The sequence below is a fragment of the Nannospalax galili genome, unplaced genomic scaffold (genome assembly GCF_000622305.1).
Source record: "Nannospalax galili isolate Female #2095 unplaced genomic scaffold, S.galili_v1.0 scaffold633, whole genome shotgun sequence".
In the NCBI taxonomy this organism is placed as follows: domain Eukaryota; kingdom Metazoa; phylum Chordata; class Mammalia; order Rodentia; family Spalacidae; genus Nannospalax; species Nannospalax galili.
The window spans coordinates 1,437,056-1,456,581 of NW_008336075.1; the positions used below are offsets into that span (position 1 = coordinate 1,437,056).

General features: G+C 40.8%; 1 protein-coding gene across 1 annotated transcript in view; it reads right to left on the reverse strand.

Annotated features, from left to right (window-relative positions):
* LOC103732319 (contactin-associated protein-like 5) overlaps positions 1 to 19,526 on the reverse strand; it is a 431,937-nt gene that overhangs the window by 145,070 nt on the left and 267,341 nt on the right. The window contains exon 8 of the mRNA XM_008830875.2: positions 7,431 to 7,670. Within this exon, the coding sequence (XP_008829097.1) occupies positions 7,431 to 7,670 (240 nt within the window). The remainder of the gene's footprint in view (positions 1 to 7,430; positions 7,671 to 19,526) is intronic.

Below are 19,526 nucleotides of genomic sequence, written 5' to 3' on the forward strand. Positions count from 1 at the left end.
GAACATATAAAATGTGATTTTCCTTCTATTTAGGGCAAGAAATTAAAAATGAAAAGACATAATTAGATATGTCAAACAAAATTTATGTCATTGTTCTTCCCCTGGCCCTAATTTTAATTATCTTTAATTATCATTTAAAATGTTTAGATATTGTTTGTTTCCATATAAAGTCAGGTTCAATACTGCATGTAGATTCAACTATTCCTTCAACTTCTTAGGTTTTAAATATGACATTAAGGTGATGGAATAGGCTGAGTTCTCACAATATTAAAACCTACCACAATCAGGGCTGGAGAGATGGCTCAGCAGTTAAGAGCACAGGTTGCTCTTGCAAAGGACCTAGGCTCAGTTTCCAACACCTACATAGTGGTTAACAATGCTCTGGTCGGCTCCAGAGGATCTGACATGGTCTTCTGGCCTCCATGGGCACTGCATGCATGTGCTGCACCTCCATATACACATGCAAATCACCCAGACATATAAAATGTATACATAAAAAGTATTGTGATCAATGGATATTTGACCTAAAGCTAATTACCAAGGGTCAACTTGTCACTTGCCAGTAAGGAGGAGGCTAAGAACAGCCCATCAACATGTACTCAGTACTTGGCATACACTAGTTAGGTTCTGAAATGGTGGGATCTGGCTCAGTCAGTGAAGCACTGACCTTGCAAGCATGAGGACCTGGGTTCAATCGCCACATAAAATGCCAGGTGTGGGGCTAAGTGCTTATAATCCTAGCCCTGGGGAAACACAGCCTTGAGGTTTCCTGGCCCTCACTGCCAGCCAGCCTCTTCTGAATGAGGAGCTCCAGGCTAGTGAGAGATGACCTCCACATGCAAAAGCACACAGGATCATGAGCAATTACACATACACAATGTACATACACGTTTAAAAATTTGGTTTTTGGATCTAAGCATTTTTAAGCTGGGGGCTCCTAAAACATAGGGGTATTCCCTGTCTTTATCTAAAATCAGGACACAAATTTATGAAGACAAAACATCTTTCTAAATATCTCTTCTTTCTGATTAATGAGATGGATGCACATTTTGCTTGCTTAGAGCATACTGACCTCAAGACCTGGGGAATCTTCAAGCTTTTCTCTCAAACATTTGTGTGGGATTGCTTTTCCTGAATCATGTCACTTCTCTCTAAAATATATCACTCCTTGTCAAAATATTATTTAAGATGGAACCATAAACAACTGCTTTCAGTAATTTTTATCTTGTGTGATACCACTTATGCATGTTAATAAATGCCCTGCTTATCTCTTGTTAATGTAGTGTGTGTGTGTGTGTGTGTGTGTGTGTGTGTGTGTGTGTGTGCCTGTCTGCCTGCCTGAGGAGGCCAGGGAATGTGTTGGTGCTGAATCCCCTGGAGCTGCCAAATGATGTGGGTGTTGTGAGCCAAACTCAGGCCCTCTCCTCTGGAAGAGCAGCAAGTTCTCTTAACTACTAAACCATTTCTCCAGCCCTCACTTAATATGCTAAGAGTTATGTCCCAGCCTCACGCTTAAGAAGATTGGGGTAAGTAATCTTTTTCTTCCTTTCGGATTTATTCTAGAATTCGATTCATGACTAATACAATGGTTCTCAAATTTATATGCCTCTGAGACCCATCATATTAAAAAAAAAAAAAAAACAGAAGAGGGTGAGAGTGTGAGTTTTTACTGAACCTTAAAGTGGAGAGTGAACTCAGAGGAGGAAGCAGGGTAAAGGACTCAAGAAAGACCTTGGCTGGCCTGAAGGTGGAACTGGATCTGTCTGCCTACCACACAAGAATGCCATTCAGCCTTAGGCTTCCTGATTGCAAAGAGAGATGAATTCAATCATGGATTGGATAGAAGAACTAGAAGAAAGCACTGCTATACATAACACATGAGAGTAGCTCAATAAACAGCAGCTGATCCTCGTAGTAATTGGGCTGGATATAGAACCTGAACCTGAGGACCATTTCTGGGCATGTAGTAGTCTAGGATTTCTAGAAATCATTCAGATACAGTTAAGGTGGGAAAATCTCCAGCAAAGTAAAAATAAAGCAATTACAAATGTGAACACTGTGTGTGTGTGTGTGTGTCTGTATGTGTGATTATGTGTGGGGTGTGTATAACACTCATGTGAGTGTGTACAGGTACCAAGGCATCCAGTGTCTTCCTTTATTGCTCTCCACCTTATTGCCTTGAGACAGTCTCCCTTGGAAGCTGAAACTTGCCATTTCAACTAGGCTGGTGGTCAGTGAACTGTTGGGACTCACCTGTTTCAGTCCCCCAGTTGTTAGGTCATAGGCACTAGCTTTTTACATGGGAACTGGGGATTAAAACTCATGTCTTCCTGCTTGCAGAGTAAGCACTCTCACCTATTGAGCCATCTTCTCCAACCCCTGAGTATATTTTACAATATTAAAAATATTATTACATTTTTCTTCTGATAATGGCCCTGTGCATATGTTTTTAATGAGCATTTTTTGGCAACATTGTATTATATATACAGAAAATACTATTACAACTAAGATTTGCTTCAATGAGTAGACTCAGGACTGGATATGAGTGTACCAATGAGATGGACCTGACCATGAATTAGTAATTATTGAAGCCAGACATTCGATGTTTCTTAAACTCATCTCTCTGATGCAAGACATGTCTTCACTGTCCACATATAAGGCAAAATTCATGCATGTTAAACAATTTCAGACAGGATTTAGGTAGCATGTAAAAGGAACCTGATTGTACAAGGCTATTTTTTGCTGAGATTTCATTCCCAAGAAATTCTGTTTATCATAGACTGCTTTTATCTTTTAATTTTTATTGGGATGTGTGTGTTTGGGTAGATGTGCACATCTGTGTGTACAAGTTTGTATGTGTGTGTATTTATTTGTGTGTGTACATGTGTGTGTGTGTGTGTGTGTGTGTGTGTGTGTGTGTGTGGTAATCAATCTTGGGTGGCATTCACTGTTTCTCAAACAGGGTCTCTCACTGGCCTGGAGTTCATCAAGTAGGCTAGGCTGGTTGGCCAGAGAGCTCCCCAGGATCTGCCTGCTTCTGCTTCCTCAGTGATGGAATTGCAGCACACTCTATCTAGTATAGATTTTTTTTAATGTGGGTACTATGGATCAAACCTAATTCTTGTGCTCACAAGTCAAGTATTTTCCTAATTGAGCCATTTCCATAGCACTCCATAGATTACTTGTGAATAAAATCTAAAAAAAATTGGTGAATTTCAACTTTATCTTTATTTTGCATAGGGGTAGTCTAAAATTTCCAAACAATAGTAACAGCAAACATTCACTGGGACTTTCTATGTAGGGGGTTGAGAGCGGCTCTCTCAAGTACCATGTGAAGAGTTCACTGAATGCTAAATATGACTCCTTCTGAAAAACTCCTGTCTTTTCCACACTTCATAAATGAGAAATAACTTAGAAGCAAGGCATGGTGGCACATGTCTTTAGTTCCAGTACTCAGGAGGTAGAAGCAGTAGATCTCTGCTTTCTGTGAGATCAAAGCCAGCCTGATCTATATAGCCAGTTCTAGGGCAACTGGGTCTACAGGGAGAATGCAAAAAAAATAACCTCACAAAAGAAGTTAGAGACTAAGCACATTACAGATTACTGTCTCACATGATCAGTGGTAAATAAAAGACAGAGTCTAAGTACATGGTTACTCTCTCACATGACCAGTGGTAAATGAATGAGCATCTGAACCTAGGTTTGGATCTTGCCAGACGCAGACTATTGCTACAGAGATCTGGTGATAAAATGAAGAAACGAGAGAAGAGATTTAGAAAACATCATGACGGTAGAAACTGATGCTTACAAACATTTACGACATATTCAAGGATATTTATGAAATTAAATAAAGAAAACTTATGACACAAATAAAATAGAAACTGTGAACTCTGCTGTATTAAATGTAAACAAATAGTTTTTAATGACTGTCTTTGTGTAATTGGGTTAGACATTTTAAAATGATTTATTATTTATTTATGTTTCTGTGTGTATGCGTATGTGTGGAAGGGCCTGCAGAGTCCAGAAGATGGCACTGGATTTCTCTGGAGCTGGAGTTATAAGAGCTGTGAGCCATCTGAAGTGTGGTGCTGGAAACTCGGTCCTCTACAACAGTAGCAAGCACTCAATCTCAGAACCATCCCATTAGCCCCAAGATTGGGTTTCAATATTTCTAGGCATACAAATCAATTTCCCACTTATTATCTAATACTTTTAACTGAAAAAATTATCTAAGCACAGCATATAACTGCCACACTGATCAATCTATTAATGTTGGAGTGGTATTACAGACACAAATACGTATCAGTAAACATTGGTGGGCCTGATAGATCACAGTAGATTTCATTGTACAGGATTTGAATCTACCTAAAAACCTCACAGCAAGAAAAGCATAAAAACAAAAGGCCACATATCTGGATAAGTATTTTTCTGAATTTTTAAAATTTATTTTTATTTTGTGTGTTTAAGTGCTTTACATGCATGTATGTAAGCGCATCTGTGCATACAATGCATGAAGAGACCTGAAGAGGGCATTAGATTTCCTGAAACTGGTGTTAGGGATAGTTGTTAGCTGTCATGTGGGTGTTGAGAACTGAACCCAGGCTCTCTGTAAGAATAGCCATTTCCCTTAACTTCTAAGCCATCTCTCTAGGCCCCCGGAGGAGATATTTCTATTAGCATATATTTTTACAGAAAGAAATCAGGACCACAAATGAGGTTCTTAAAAAATGCTGCAGCAAAGTTTCAAACCAAATTGACCAAAAGATCTCCGGTTCTGACTGTAAGAATCAAATCCACTAACCTCCTGTTCCCACATGGATCCTTAAGTCTGCTGAATGCCAAGGGCCTGTTTCTGAGCTTGTGGTGTTAGTAAAGATGATAGATGGAAAACTATGTGAAAACTTAGTAGCACTTCTGTCTACAAAGTCTTTTAAAATATATCCATTTATTCTTTGAGAATTTTATGCACATATACAACATATTTTGACTATTTCTTTTTGCCATTCCCTCCCAGAACCTCTTCATGACCCCTTCCAAAACACACTTCCCTCCCAACTGCTTATCTTCTCTTTCTTTTCTTTCTTTCTTTCTTTCTTTCTTTCTTTCTTTCTTTCTCTTTCTTTCTTTCTTTCCTTCCTTCCTTCTTTCTTTCTCTTTCTTTCCTTCTTTCCTTCCTTCTTTCTCTCTCTCTCCCTTCCTTCCTTCCTTCCTTCCTTCCTTCCTTCCTTCCTTCTCTCTCCCTCTCTTTCTTTCTCTTTCCTTCCTTCTCTCCCTCCCTCCTTTCTGTCTTTCCTTCCTTCTTCCCTATCTTTCCTTCTTTCCTTCTTTCATAACCCACTGAGTCCAGTTAGTGACACCCACGTGTACGTGGGTGTAAGACTACCCACTGCAGCATGCGCAACCTACCAGGGGCCACATACCTGAAGAAAACTGACTCCTTCTCAATGAACAACCATCATCTATTGAGAGTTCCTCAGCTAGTCGTGTGGCCCCCTGAGATGTTCTCCCCATCTATGCTTAAATACTGACAGACCTGACCTTTTGTAGTCTCTTGCAGGCAGCCACAGCTGCTCTGAGTCCATGGGTCTAATGCTTCATGTCTGCAAAAGTTTTTGGGCCAGTGAGATGGCTCGGAGGGGAAAGATACTTGCCACCAAGCCTAATAATCTAAGTTTGAGTCCCAGGATCCACATGGTGGAAGGAGAGAACCCACCTACGCAAAAATTGTCCTCAATCCTATACATGTGTTCCATGGCACCTGCTACCATCCCCCCCTCAAATAAATCAATATAATTTTAAAAATAAGAAGTTTTGTCTTCAATGAAGAGCTGTTTGTATGGGGCCTATTTTCTTCATTTCAAATTTTGATGTATTCATGACTTAGTACTCAGTTAGTCCTGAAATTCGTACCATTATTTTATTGCCAAGGAGTTTAGCATGCACTCCCCACAAGTAGTAAATAATTCAACTAACTTTAGAGAAGGCCAAAATGAATGAGGGGAGGATTTCAGTGACAGACTCTTCCTAGGGAAGCACTGATACTTTTTTGTTGTTGCTCTTTTGTCTTTAAATTCCAGATTTGTGCCAAATGAAAGATTGCTTGGTAGAAGAGAAATATGTTTTAGCACTGAGGAGATGGCTTAGTTTGTAAATAATTGACAAAGTTTGATGCCCAGAACCCATGTTTTAAAAGAAGCCAGGCATGGCAGCATGTATCTGTAATCTGAGTGCTGGGGAGTTGGATAGAGTCAGATTCCCATGTCTCGCTGGCCAGCCACCTTAACCTCCTGGGAAGTTCTACCCTAATGAGAAACCCTGTCTCAGAAAACAAGGCAGATGGTATTTGAGAAACAGCAGCTGAGGTTATCCTCTGGTTTCCAAAAGCACATACACTCGTACATACATAGACACCTATACACATGCAAATATGCATACATAAAAATGTATATTTTATTGAATTGAAAAAAGTTATTTAGAATTTTCTATCATTGCTTTCATGCACATTTTATTCTACAGTGATAAAAACATTTTATTTTAGTATTTTAAATGTCATTCTTGAAATCTGGTTCACATTAGTTGCTTGCTCTGCAAAGATTTTTCTGGCAATAAAATAATCTCTAAATTACTATAAGCTTGAGAGTATACAAACCTTCTGTTTTGATATTTGGGAATTGTTGACCATATTTTCTGAACTGTGAGATTCTGTAGTGGGTAGAATTACTTAGACTTTATCTAGAACATTCATACCATGCATATCCCTCCTTCTCCAAAGTGTATATTGATCATAATTAGCTTTTATCAATGTAGTTAATTCACTAGGTTGGATCTGCAGTATGGAAAGACCTCTAGCATAGGAATTGTATTCTGTATCCTATCCAAGAGAAGGAGCACATGAACCCCAAGCTGGACTTTTACACCTGCCCTTATATCACTTAAGGAACAAGATTTCGCTAGCTACATAACACTTTCTATTCATTGACATGTACTCTTGCAAACAAAAATGAAGATGTCTTAAATGTCTCTTCAGTTCCTATGACAATTAGTTCTACGATCCTTTGGCACATTTCTTAATTGAGAAATTAGAAGCAGAAATATTAGTATGTCACTAAAGAATTAGAGGAATCCACTTCTGGTCTTCAGCTGGTCCCTCAGCCTGTATGGTGTGTAGCTTTCAATTATCTCCCAGCATAACTGCCACTAAACACACATAAGGACAATTGCCAGATATGACTGTGTTGACAGGCTAAGCAAAGTCTAAACAGAAGAGACTTCAGTGAGAGTACACAACGTGTGCTGCCTAAGGCCTGGGACCATTGGTTTGAACAACGCATGGGGCTACCACAGCATCACACATGATAGATCTGGAGTAGATGGTCTAAGACATCAGTTTAACCATGGAATGTGGCATGCAACATGCACATCTAGCATACCTTTCTGGCAGAAGGGCCCTTCATATGGTGAGTTGGTGCAGTCACAGGAGTAGCCACTGTGCTTCTCCACACACTTGCCCCCGTTATGGCAGTTGCTACCATAGCTGCTGCAGTGACCTGGACAGCCTGGTCTGACTCCAGATGTGACCTTTGCCCTCTCCTCCAGGTCCACTTTCTGCCCGTTCAAGTGTAAAGAGCGGATACATCCAAGAAAGCCTTTCTGTCTTGATGATGTCCCTCCTAAGGGTGAAAAATAAAAGGAAAATAATGCAAGGTGTTATAGACGTCCTTCTTTTAGATGTAACCATTAGATCACAGATTCTATAGTTGGCCTTTCTCTCAGAATCAGGCCACACACACATTTGGACTCTTTCCTTGGGCAGAGTTAATAAGAAACCCTGCCAGGACCTTGCAGACCTCACACAGTTGAATTCTCTCTCTTCCCTTTGCAGCTATAAGCAAGGCCTTCCCTGGTTCCTGCCCAGAACCAGTCTTTAGTTACAGCTAGACATTTACCAGTGCCTTCCTACTGCCTAGTACAGAGACTAGGTCATGTGATATGGAACTTAATCCACCTGCCTTTCAAGAACCCCTCCCCCCCTTTGTTCTTTGGATCTGAGGACTCTCTCCCTTCAGGGTCTGATCATAGCTGCTTGTGGCCTTGATGTTATTGCTTGTCTAATAAAGCTATCTAAAGGGTAATTTCATCTCAGCTTCCTTTCTATAAACCTACAACATCTTAGAGCATATCAATTACATCCTTATTGGCTAACTGTAGCTCTATTGCCAAGAAATACTAATCTGTTGAAGTTTCCAGTGAAAGAAGAGCCCAAAGAAAAATTTCCTGTTGGGGCTGGGAGATATTTCAGTTGGTGGAGGATTTGCCTAGCATGTATGAAACCCTGAGTTCAGCTCCCAGTACCTCATAAACCAACCACGGTGGTACATGTCAGAAATCTCAGCACTCAAAAGTTGGAGGCAGGAAGACCAGAAGTTCTAAGTCATCCTCCATTACATAGCATGTCCAGGACCAGTATGGGATACATGAAACCTTGCCTGAAAAGAAATGCCTATCCTTCAGATTGGGAACAACACAAACAGAGAGATACATATAAACATACAATACCCACACAATGAGAGAGAGAGAATATAGTTCTTGAGAAATTCTTGTCTCTAAATGTTTAAAAATTAAATTTCAGGTGACTTCCCTGAAAATAAATTAAAAGTGGATTTTCTTTATACTTTATTACACTTTATTTATTCATTGATCTCTCTATCTCTCTCTCTCTCCCTCTCTCTCTCTCTCTCTCTGTGAGTGTGTGTGTGTGTGTGTGTGTGTGTGTGTGTGTGTGGTGTGTGTGTGTGCTATTGTACTCATGCTGTCAGAGTGCAATTTGGAGGTGCCAATTTTTCCCTCCATCATGTCAAACCTAGAGATTTAATGCTGGTCTTCGGGCTTGGTGGCAGGCATCTTTACCCACTGAGTCATCTCACTGATCCAATAATAATGTTTTTATAGTCACAATAAATATATAAAGTTGGATATATTATTTTATTGTGGTTAAAAACAAAACATATATTGGATTGGAGAGATTGACAGTTGGCCTTCCTTTCTTTCTGGTCAGAGAAAGAGATAGGCTAAGGAGGAGGAAGAGAAGAGGAGGGAATGGGAGGGGAGGAAAGAGAAGGGAGAGAAATAAAAAGTAGGTTTTCATGCAGGCTGTGGTGGTTTTCATTTGAAATAGAAGGAATAGGTGGCTTAGAGTTGGATTGTCTCTTCTGGCAAATTTGGGAGCGAGCTGCGAGATGCACCAGAGAACCCCCTGATGATTGTGCAGTGCAGGCTGTGCATGGGAAGAGGGCAGGTTTTAGGGTCACACAGTGTAGAGTTCACCTCCACGAGATTCACTGGTTAGTCCTGTTGATTACTGATTACCTACACCTCAGCTACTCCATCTAGTCCACATGTTTACAGTAAGGCTTAGTGAAGATTAGAGAATACGGTATGGGCTCAGTCAGTACTCAGCGCTGTCCCCTGGTCCCTTCTAGTTAGTCCTTTTCTACTGCCTCAATCAGCAGGTGCTTAGCAAATATATCTGCTTATTGATCCTAGGATTTATCCGTAAATGCTTTTGGGGAGGCAGGATTTCTCCTCGCAAATTCAGACTAGGACTAGAATTTATTCTCACCTGTGAATAGATATTGAGGGGTTCAGAGAGATTCAATAGCCTCCTTACAAATTAGTCAACCATCAGAGAGGTTCAAAGTTTCTCAGTGTTCTGTTTACACTGAAAACCTAGGCTTTTTTTCTAGTATAAGAGAGCACATATACTAATAGCCAACAAGTTGAGAAGCAGAGCTAGATGCCATTGGCCAATATTTGTGTGGTAGTGGAAATTCTGGGAGATCCCAGAGGAGGCACTGATCTAGTCTGGTTTTAGAAAACTGGCATCTCATTTCCAATCCTTGAGTTCAAGATTATATCATGGATTTATGGAAAATGTATGCAAGACTTGAGGTCATCAAATGTACTAATGGAGTGGAGGAAAAGGAGGGTGGTAAAAGAAAAAGGAGTGGGAAGAGGAGGAAGAGAAGGGGGAGGAGAAAGCACCAAGGGCAGAAACTGCATACCATTTATTTTCTGTATCTATAGAATCTCTTGCCTGAGACTCATTCATCTCTAGTCCCTTCTCCTTTGACTTTATTAAAATTGGTCTAGGTAATAACAAGATCTCCATGTGTTCCTACCAAGTTAGATAGGATGGGGATCCTCACTTTGTTTACTGAGTCAAGGAATATAGGCATCAGCAAGGAAAGCAAAGCTTTAAGTTAGGGTTGGGGAGATACTCACTTAGTATGGTGCTTGCCTTGCAAATTTGAAGACCTGAGTTTGGATCCTCAGAATGTACTTAAAAAGTAAGGTGAGGTGGTGCATGCTGGTTACCCAATGATAAGACGGGAGGTGGAGACAGGAAGATCCCTAGAAGCCCACAGTTCAACTAGCCTCCCTACATGGGGAAGTTCCAGGACAATGAGAGGCACTGTCCAATAAAATTATGGAAGGTATCTGAGGACTGTCCTTGGACCTCCACATACTGTGCTGTTCACACACACACACACACACACACACACACACACACACACCTGCGCTTCCAAGAACACTACTCTCCCCACACACAAACATACATATATACACTGACACACACAGACATGCACACAAAGCTTTATATTGAAGGAATGACAGTGGGTGATGGATTAGACAAAGAAATAAGGAGAAATGTATCAGGTTAGAAACATGCCATGTCAGCCATTGTCTTCCCTAAACCACACCAGGTTCCAGGCCCCAAACACATGTGTAGTCTACTGTTTGAACCCATGAGACAGAACATGCCCAAGGGACAAGGCCAGGTGCTTACAACTTCAATGTATTTCCAATTCTGGTAAGTAGCACTCAGACAGGTTAAGAGGCCAGACCCAAATTGCATTGACCTGTCTGTCTCAATTTCGGTGAATAAGTTTTCTTTAACCACACGAATCAAAAACACAAATTGATCATAGAGGAATGCACATTATTTCTTTGCTGGAAACTGTGTGCATTGAGGCAAGGATTATGGACTCTAACTCTTTGTTCTGTTTCTCTTGTTCTGTCTTCACTCCTTATCCTGGATTTGAATAATTCTTCATATATCTTGTTAGTGTCATTTTTCTCCTAGCAGAGGTAGGGAATACAAGATCTATTGCACATTTTCTTGTGTGTGGCTTAGTCAACAAGTTTATAAGAGAGAAAAGGAAGAAAAGGGTAGCTCAAGTGATTTCTCTAGCAAAAACATACAGATCAACATAGGAGACATACAAAGCTTAGTGAGAAAGTCCCCAGACTAGAGGCTGAGTCTGCCTCCAGATGCTGACAACACAGGATGACACAGTGAGACGTGTAACCAACTTGCACAGCCAACTAAAGTGTTCTTTTACCTGTCTGTGTTTTACTTTTTTACAAAGGAGAAAAACCCACTGGTGAGATTAATTTTGATTGCAATGAATATGTAGACTAAGGGTTAGATAATTTTAAGGTGTTTTCTACCATCATAAAAACACATATACACAGAGACAGGAGACACACAAACATATATGTACACATACATGTATGTACACACATAGACCATATACAAATACCACACACTCAAGCACATATATATGTACATGGACACAGAACACACACATACACATACACACAGATTCAGTTACTGCTTCTGAACATACTCTGATGTTACCTTTTACATGAAAATTATTGCTTGATGCAGCTTCCACAAACCTTCAATTCTGTGAGGAATGCAGACCTAATCTCTTCTCCTCACTCAAACGGCAGACTGGTTTCCCAGACTCTTCCAGTCCATCTACTTCCTTGGTGCAGAATCCCCCACTGTGACCCAAGCCGCTGCAACAACAGCATGCTACCTTCAACCCTAAATAAATGTTCCCACCCATCCACCATGTCATAGAAAGTGTAGCTGTGCATCTGGACATTTGTCTCTCCCATTCATGTTTGACATGTTTCACAGACTAGTCCCTGTCATAAGGATCAAGTTGAGATTCCTTAGCTCAGCTAATACAGCAAGGAAGACCTGGCCTTCTCTTACCTCCACAGCTGTCTCCTCCCACAGCCTGTTCTGACTTTAGTTGTTAAGGCATCCTGAGAGCCAGTGTCTTCCCAGTGCCTCCTGCTCTATCCAGACATTGGCTCTCTTTGTGTGTTTTATCATCTACTGTGGGTTCTACTGATTGGTATACTCCACCCTTGCAGCCCCAACATGTCTGCATTTGTGTACTCGTGCCCTCACTCATTAGTCACACAGTTCTGCTGAATACCGTTTGATTATTTTAATCAGATGCCAATAACTTTTTCTACATTTATTTATTTGTGTGTGCATGCACCATGGCAGGTATGTGGAAGTCAGAGAATAACTTGCAGGAGTCTGTTCCCTCCTTCTACTACATGGGCTCTGAGGACTGAACTCAGGTCATCCAGCTTGGAACAACAGGTGCCTTAATCTGCTGAGACATCTCCCTAGCCCAGAGTTGCTAATTCTTTTTTTTCGTTTTTTTTTAAATATTTTATTTATTATTAATTTTTTAACTTTTACAAAAGCTTTATTGAGAGTTGCATACATGTATATAAAGTGTTTTTATCAAATCCATACTCACTCCCTCCTCTCCAACATTCTCCCCTCTGAAGAGGTAACCATAAAATCTTTTAAGGATTAGATACAAGCTCCCAAATACTTTTGACACTTTTTGGCCCTTGGAACAGAGTATGTTGCTAACAGGCCCAAGGACACTTTGACTTTTAGCCAAGAAACTGGCTACTTTTCTTTGGGATCTTTTTACCCTAGCTGCCTAGCCCAGGGAATCAGGATACAGACCACTCTGGTTTTTTCCATGCTGAACAGGGATGCAGGGTGAGGCAATTGGAGTACCCTTTCAGTGGGTCTATCTAAAAGACTCCCAAATTGCATAACTCTTGTCTCTAAGGGGAAAAAAAGTCCTTGAATCATGAATAGGAGATGTGAAGGAGAAGTAAAGGCAAGAGTAATTAGCTTACAAGTTCTAGACAGGGAATTAAAAAAAAGTCAGAACAGGACAATTTTCCAAAGTTCATATGCGAGTCCATTGGAGTTTCTTGACAAGGGCTTCCAAAAGCATCCTCATTTTTCTTTTGTTTTCCAAGGCTGGACTAGTTGTCTGGGAAGAGTGGCTGGATACTCAGGTGAGGGTCCAGTGACCCTGCTTGTCACTCTTTTAATGGATGAGCACAACCGTCAACAAGCCCAATCGTGACTATGTTTAGTGATCAGGCTCAGCTGAAGTCGTGATTATGGTAGTTATTTCATGCAGAAGGGACTGCTGTATGGCACTGTCTTATTAAAAGGACCTGAGGAATTTAAAAGGATTTGATGCTAGGACCCACATATAAGGGAGAACATATGTCACTTGTTTTTCTGAGTCTGTGTTACTTCACTTAGTATAACGGTATGTTTCCATTCAGAAATCAGATGCCCGTGCAGCTGCTTTCCTGGTGGGCACACCTTAGGTGCAATTGTTCTGCGCTCAGTTTCCTTGTAGTTTACACACACTGGCCACTTACTTCAAAGCCCCACCCAGATGTCATCCATTCAGTTGCCTTGCTGTCATTATACATACTTCATTTCTCAGCTGTTATTTTCAACACATTTTCTTCTTTCCTTGTTTGCATTTTGACTTGTGGACTATTATTTTATAGCTACTTATTCTGGAATTATAACATTCCCTCCTGGATGGAGACTCAGCAAGACTCAGGATGTAAATGGAACATGAACAAGTTTCCTTCCCAAGATTCTGTAAACAGTAACCCCCATAGGCTGCCTGCAAATGGTACAGCGAACTTCAGGGAGCCAGTCTTTGTCCATGCTGGATTGGGTTTTTCATTGATGTCGGTGTCTGAGTCATCCATGTTTATGTAAATTCCCAATGGAGTCATTAATTTGCTAAGCTAGACTTGAGCAGAATATTTTCATTGATCTGTCATTGATGACCTATTTGGAAGCCAATAGACATTTGATCATGTCTCCCCAGAAAACACATAGAACAACATTTCACTATATGGTTGGAAGACTTAAAATCATGGCTCTATTTGTACAGCAGCTTGCAGACACTCTTTAAAGGCTCAGTCTTGATTTGCAAGTTCCTTGAGAATCAAATTAATGCCAGTAATTCTAAATATATGCATTTCAAACTTATTCATTGCGTGCTACAAAAATTAACAAAACTCCTCTAATTCTTGATGGGAAAGACAGGTATTCATAGTCTTCCTGCTATAAGTGGTGAAAGCACCTTCAGAGAGATCACCTTGGCCAGGCTCAAGAGTCAGACAGACTTTCCGTAGCAGAGCCAGGAGTGAGATCGGACCTGGTGACCTTCTGCACTCACGTAGAACACACAACCTAAGATCATGAGATATTGCCACTATATCAGATAAAGAGGCCAATACCATGACAAAAAAAAATCTGCTGTGCTCTGTTTCTCATGTACATGGACTCTCGTTCCAAAAAACACACATGCGCATTTGTCCTCTTGGCTCCCACATCAGTCTTCTTGACATAGCAGACCATTAGTTGGATTGTGTAGCTAGAAGCAATTTGGGATGGAACTCCACAGCTGGCCCTAGTATCATGTGGGTTCATTTAAGATGGTATCTCCTTGGACCGAATATGAATCAACTTCTAAAAATGTTGCTGCAATCATTTTAAGCCTGTCTTAGACAGCTTTTGTGTGTCAACTCGACAAATGTTCATTGTCTTCAAAGTACTATCTCTATGACTGTGCTCTCCCCATGTACAAACACAAGAGTCTCTCTTCTGTGTCCTATACTTTAACCCTTTGTTTCCTACAATGAGTAGCCCAAATGTGGCTCTTAGGTCACAAAAATTAGTTTAGTAGTGCTTTTTCTTTATATATTGTTTGTTTTGTCTGGGTTTACTCTCCCCTTTTCTCCTTCTTCCTTTCCCTCACTCCTCCCTCCCCTCTCTTCCTTATTTCCTCCATCCTTGAATACATAACAATTATTTCCTATGTGATCTGCTTTGCCTAATAAAAGTCAGCAAATAGCCTGTTGGTGCTTACTGTTTGTGATAGTTACTAGTAATTGTTAAGTTCAGAGGATCTAGAATCTCCTATGAAACAAGCTTCTGGGTATATCTCTGAAGGAGTCTCCAGATTGGAATATACAAAGGAATATACTCTCCTTTTTATCATGGGTTAATTAAATAAGATAAGGAAAGCATCATTTTTAAAGAAAATTGTAAAAATGCCATTTGAAAAAAAAAATCCCTCTGAGCCAGCATTTTCTTGAAATAAAAGGGTACTAAAGGTTGCCTCCTGCTTACCAACCTTCCCATTGTCATCAGTCCATCCTGTATGAATGCAAGGTTAAACTCCAACCACTCAGAGTGATGCACAGGACTCCTTTGCTTAGGCTAAAAATCCAGTTAGTTCCTGGCTGGGTGTGCTGTTTGTTTGATTTAGCATGGCTGCTCACTCTTCTGTAGAAGTGAAAATGTTTGCCTTGCTGAAATACTTTGGATTGTCTGGTAATTTTCTTGAAACCATAGATCCATTTCCTACAGAGCTAAAGCTTGGAAATAAGGCAGAAAATATGAATGCAGTTTGTCCAATTTGAGAATCACTTTCTTTTTTCTGGCATAACAGAGCTACAGAGCCATCCAGTTGAGTATCAACTGATATATACATCAGTTAATAAGAACTTTCCCCAACTTTTTCTGTTGTTAAACTACCTGCAGAGGAATGCTATTTATCACGTACTCTTCAAATAACTGTTCGCGTCTCACTAGCTTCCTCTTTAATTAGAGTTAAATAAAATCAGTGATGTGTGTTCATTTTCCCTTTGCTCAAAACTCAGGATTTTTCCCGTTTTGAAGATTATATTTGAACATATATTACCAGTATTAGTTACGATGTTGCTTTTCTTTAGAAAGCAGAAAACAGGTAGGAGAAACTGCTAATTCAATGACACATGCTGACTTGGAGAATTGTGGGAATATTAACACGAAATACTGAAATATCCAGAGTATTTTCACTGTTCAGTAAATGTAAAGGAAGCTGAGTATGCTGAGATCCACATTTTCCTGCTTAGAATGCAGGCACTAACAGTGGTTAAATCATCTTCTGGCACCAAAGGAAAGAAGCAAGGTGGATTTATAGAAAAGAAGAGAAAATTTAAGGTGAATTGATAAGGATAAAAAAAATTACTGGCTGGGTACAGTGGCATACACCTTTAATGAGAGTGGATCTTTGTGAGATCAAGGCCAGCCTAGTGAGTTTCAGGTCAGCCAGGGGTTCAGGGAGAGCCTGCCTCAAAAATACAAAACAAGCCAAACAAAAATGTAGATGCTTGCTGTATAAGCAGGAGGACCTGAATTTGATGCCCCCAAAACACACATGCAATGCTGAGGATGGTTACATACGTGTTATCCTAGCACTGGGAAGGTGGAGATAGAAGAGATCTGGGGTTCATTTGTTATTCAACCTAATTGGATTGGCAATATTTAGGCTAGTGAAAGATATTGTCTCAAAAAGAACAAAGAATACTGCTCCTGAGGAATAACATAGCAGTTGACCTTTGTCCTCTACATGCAAGCCCACACACGCAACACACTTGAGCACACACACTCTCATAAACAGAAAACACAACGTGCAGTGAAAGAACAGAAAAAGTGAATGACTACAAAAACTTCATATGCATTTATGTAATACTTGTGAAATGCATATGTAATATGTTAAATGCACACACATCACACACACACATGTATAAAATGTGTGTATAATGTAATCAGTCTCCTTGACTATTTCTTTGACCATGTCCCTTCAGGCAAGGACCCTTTCTTCTTACTGCTTTTGTGTTGATCACCCAGTGAGCTCATATATAAATCTACTTGAAAGGCAATCCTATCATATACTGGCAAGTTCATTTTCTAGGAAGGAAGGAAAGAGAAAGGAAATAGGGAGAGATAGCTATTTCAAGGCAAACCCAAACCCAAAGTGCAGCTCCTGGTCCCTACATAATGTACCCTAGAAGCAAGCCCTGTGGCTCCCATAGGTAGAAATCACTGAATGTACCCCAAGGTGCAGGGCAGCAGGGCAGGGAAGTTCAGGCTTTTGGGGGGCCTGGGCATTTGAACTCCAGTGATACTTTCAGAAACCTAAATAAATAAGTGGTTGAATTAATTCAAACCAAATATTTGTTCCCTAGATAAGGCATGCACAAAAATCCCAGGCTACCAAGGCCTGTCTCTATGAGACTATACTAAATTTTATAGTAAGCTCTTTTCTCCAATATAGGAAGAGAGACGCAAGAAGTTATATTCCTTGTGGGAATGACAGCCTGGATGTCATCTGTCTGTAGAATTATGTACAGATTACCCTCAACCCTGTGTCTACTACCCTGAACATGCACTCCAAGGACAGCAACAAATGGACTTGTCGACAAATTACACTAGCTCCTCCCCTCAGGGTCTACCTCTTAGAGAGCAATCAGATGGTTTTCCTCTCCTGTCCATGTTCCCATTGGCTGGCCAAAACCCATGAACAGAACATATACTTAGAAAGCATTGCTGTCTCCATGGTGGTGGACTGTGATAAAGGAGGAAGGACACAGGAAAACAGGTGTCATCACAGGATTGGACAATTTGCCTTGTTCCCTATCAGAGCCATTGACACAGATTCAACTGAAAAACCCATTAGTTTTCAAAGTAAACTTTTGGACAAGAAAGGAGAAGAGGTGCAACTTGGTCCCAGGGAGAATGAAGAACATATTTACTTAAGGAAATGGCTTGAAGTGAGGCACTCAGGATGAGGGAGAGGAAGAAGAGTTCAAGACTAGCCTGGTCTGTGTGAGACATTATCACAAAGAAGCAACGAAACTGAACAAAGTAACATAAAAGAAAAAAGAAATAAACAGGCAAGTTAATTTAGTTAAAGAAAATTGAAGTCTTCTAATTTTGCCCTGTTTCCTTCAGTCCAGCCCAGGAAAAGGCAGAATATCAGCAAAGATCAAGTCTGTTCAAAGACCAGCACAAGAATGTGAGGAATGAGTCAGTGCCAGTTCAGGCCCAGACTAACATACCCTTGACTGGCCAGAAAAGGTCATTTCCGGTCCTGATACTGGTTCTCACTTCCAGATTCATGCACTTCTCCATGAAAGACTTTCCTTACTTATAGGGAGAAGGGGAAAATAGTAGCATTAGCAACACAATCTAGCAGCAGTCCCTCTGAAGCTTTGTGAGACCCGGATCACAATCTGAAAACCCTTTATCTATGGATGTGGATGCGGTTGCCAAGAAAACAGCTATTGAAACTTTTCCTTCCTTCCTTCCTTCCTTCCTTCCTTCCTTCCTTCCTTCCTTCCTTCCTTCCTTCCTTCCTTCCTTCTTTCCTCCCCCTCTCTCCCTCCCTCCCTCCCTCCCATCCTTCCTCCCTTTCTTCCTCCCTTTCAAACAGGATTTCACTATGTAGCTGGCCTTGAACTCGAACTCTTGTGTCCACCTCTGCTAGGAGTACAGGGATGCACATGCCTGGCTTAACATTATGCTTTTTTTAAAAAAAAGATATTTTTTATTTTATGTGTGTATTAGTCAGAGTTCTCGAAAGAAACAGAACCGGTAGAATGAATATATATGTATAGAGATTTATCAGCTTAGCTCACAGGATAGAGTCCAAGTAGCCCAACAATGGCTGCACCAAACTGGAGAGGCTGAGAATCTGTAGTTGCTCAGTCCACAAGCCTGGATGTCTTAGTAGTCCTGATCTGGCACTGAAGGTCTGACGAATTTCAAAAGATCAGCTAGTCTTCAGTCTACAGCAGCAAGACGAACTCACCAGCGAGAGAGAAAGTCAAGCAGCAGGAAGCCTGATGTTCTCCTCTGCCTTGGCCTTTTATACTGGCTGCCATCAGAAGGTGTTGCAAGCATGAAGGGGTAACAGAGAGCAGCTGAGGCTTGGCACTCTGACAGGCCAGGAAAGGCCATAGGTGAAAGTGCAGCTTCAGTTGCAGCAAAGACCCCAGAACTGAAGGGCTCATGGAGAGAAACTGAGGCTTTGCACCCCAAGAGGCAAGAATAGGCCATTGGTGAAGGTGTAGCCTCAGTTTCAGTGGCAACCCCAGTGTTTTGGAGAAGCCGGGACCATGGGACAACCACCAAGGACAGTGGCAGGTGTGGAATGAAGCTGGCCTGGGTCTGCGAGGCGAGCTGAGTGTGTTGGGGACTGCAGAGTCAGAGCAGTGGATCTGCCAGTACCCTTTGGAGCCAGAAGATCGTGAGTGAATCCCAGATGTACAGCCTTGAGCTACTTTGCTGGACTTTGGTTTTGCTTAGATGTGCCTGATTCTTCCCTTTGAAATAAGACAGTACTTGTTTGGGATTTTACAGAAGCCCACCCACAGTTGAGACTTTTAAAAGAGACTATGGACTTTTAAGTGTTTGGGTTTTTTTTAAGGACTGTGGGGTTTTTAAGGTTGTACTGTCTTATGTTGTGATATTAATGTTA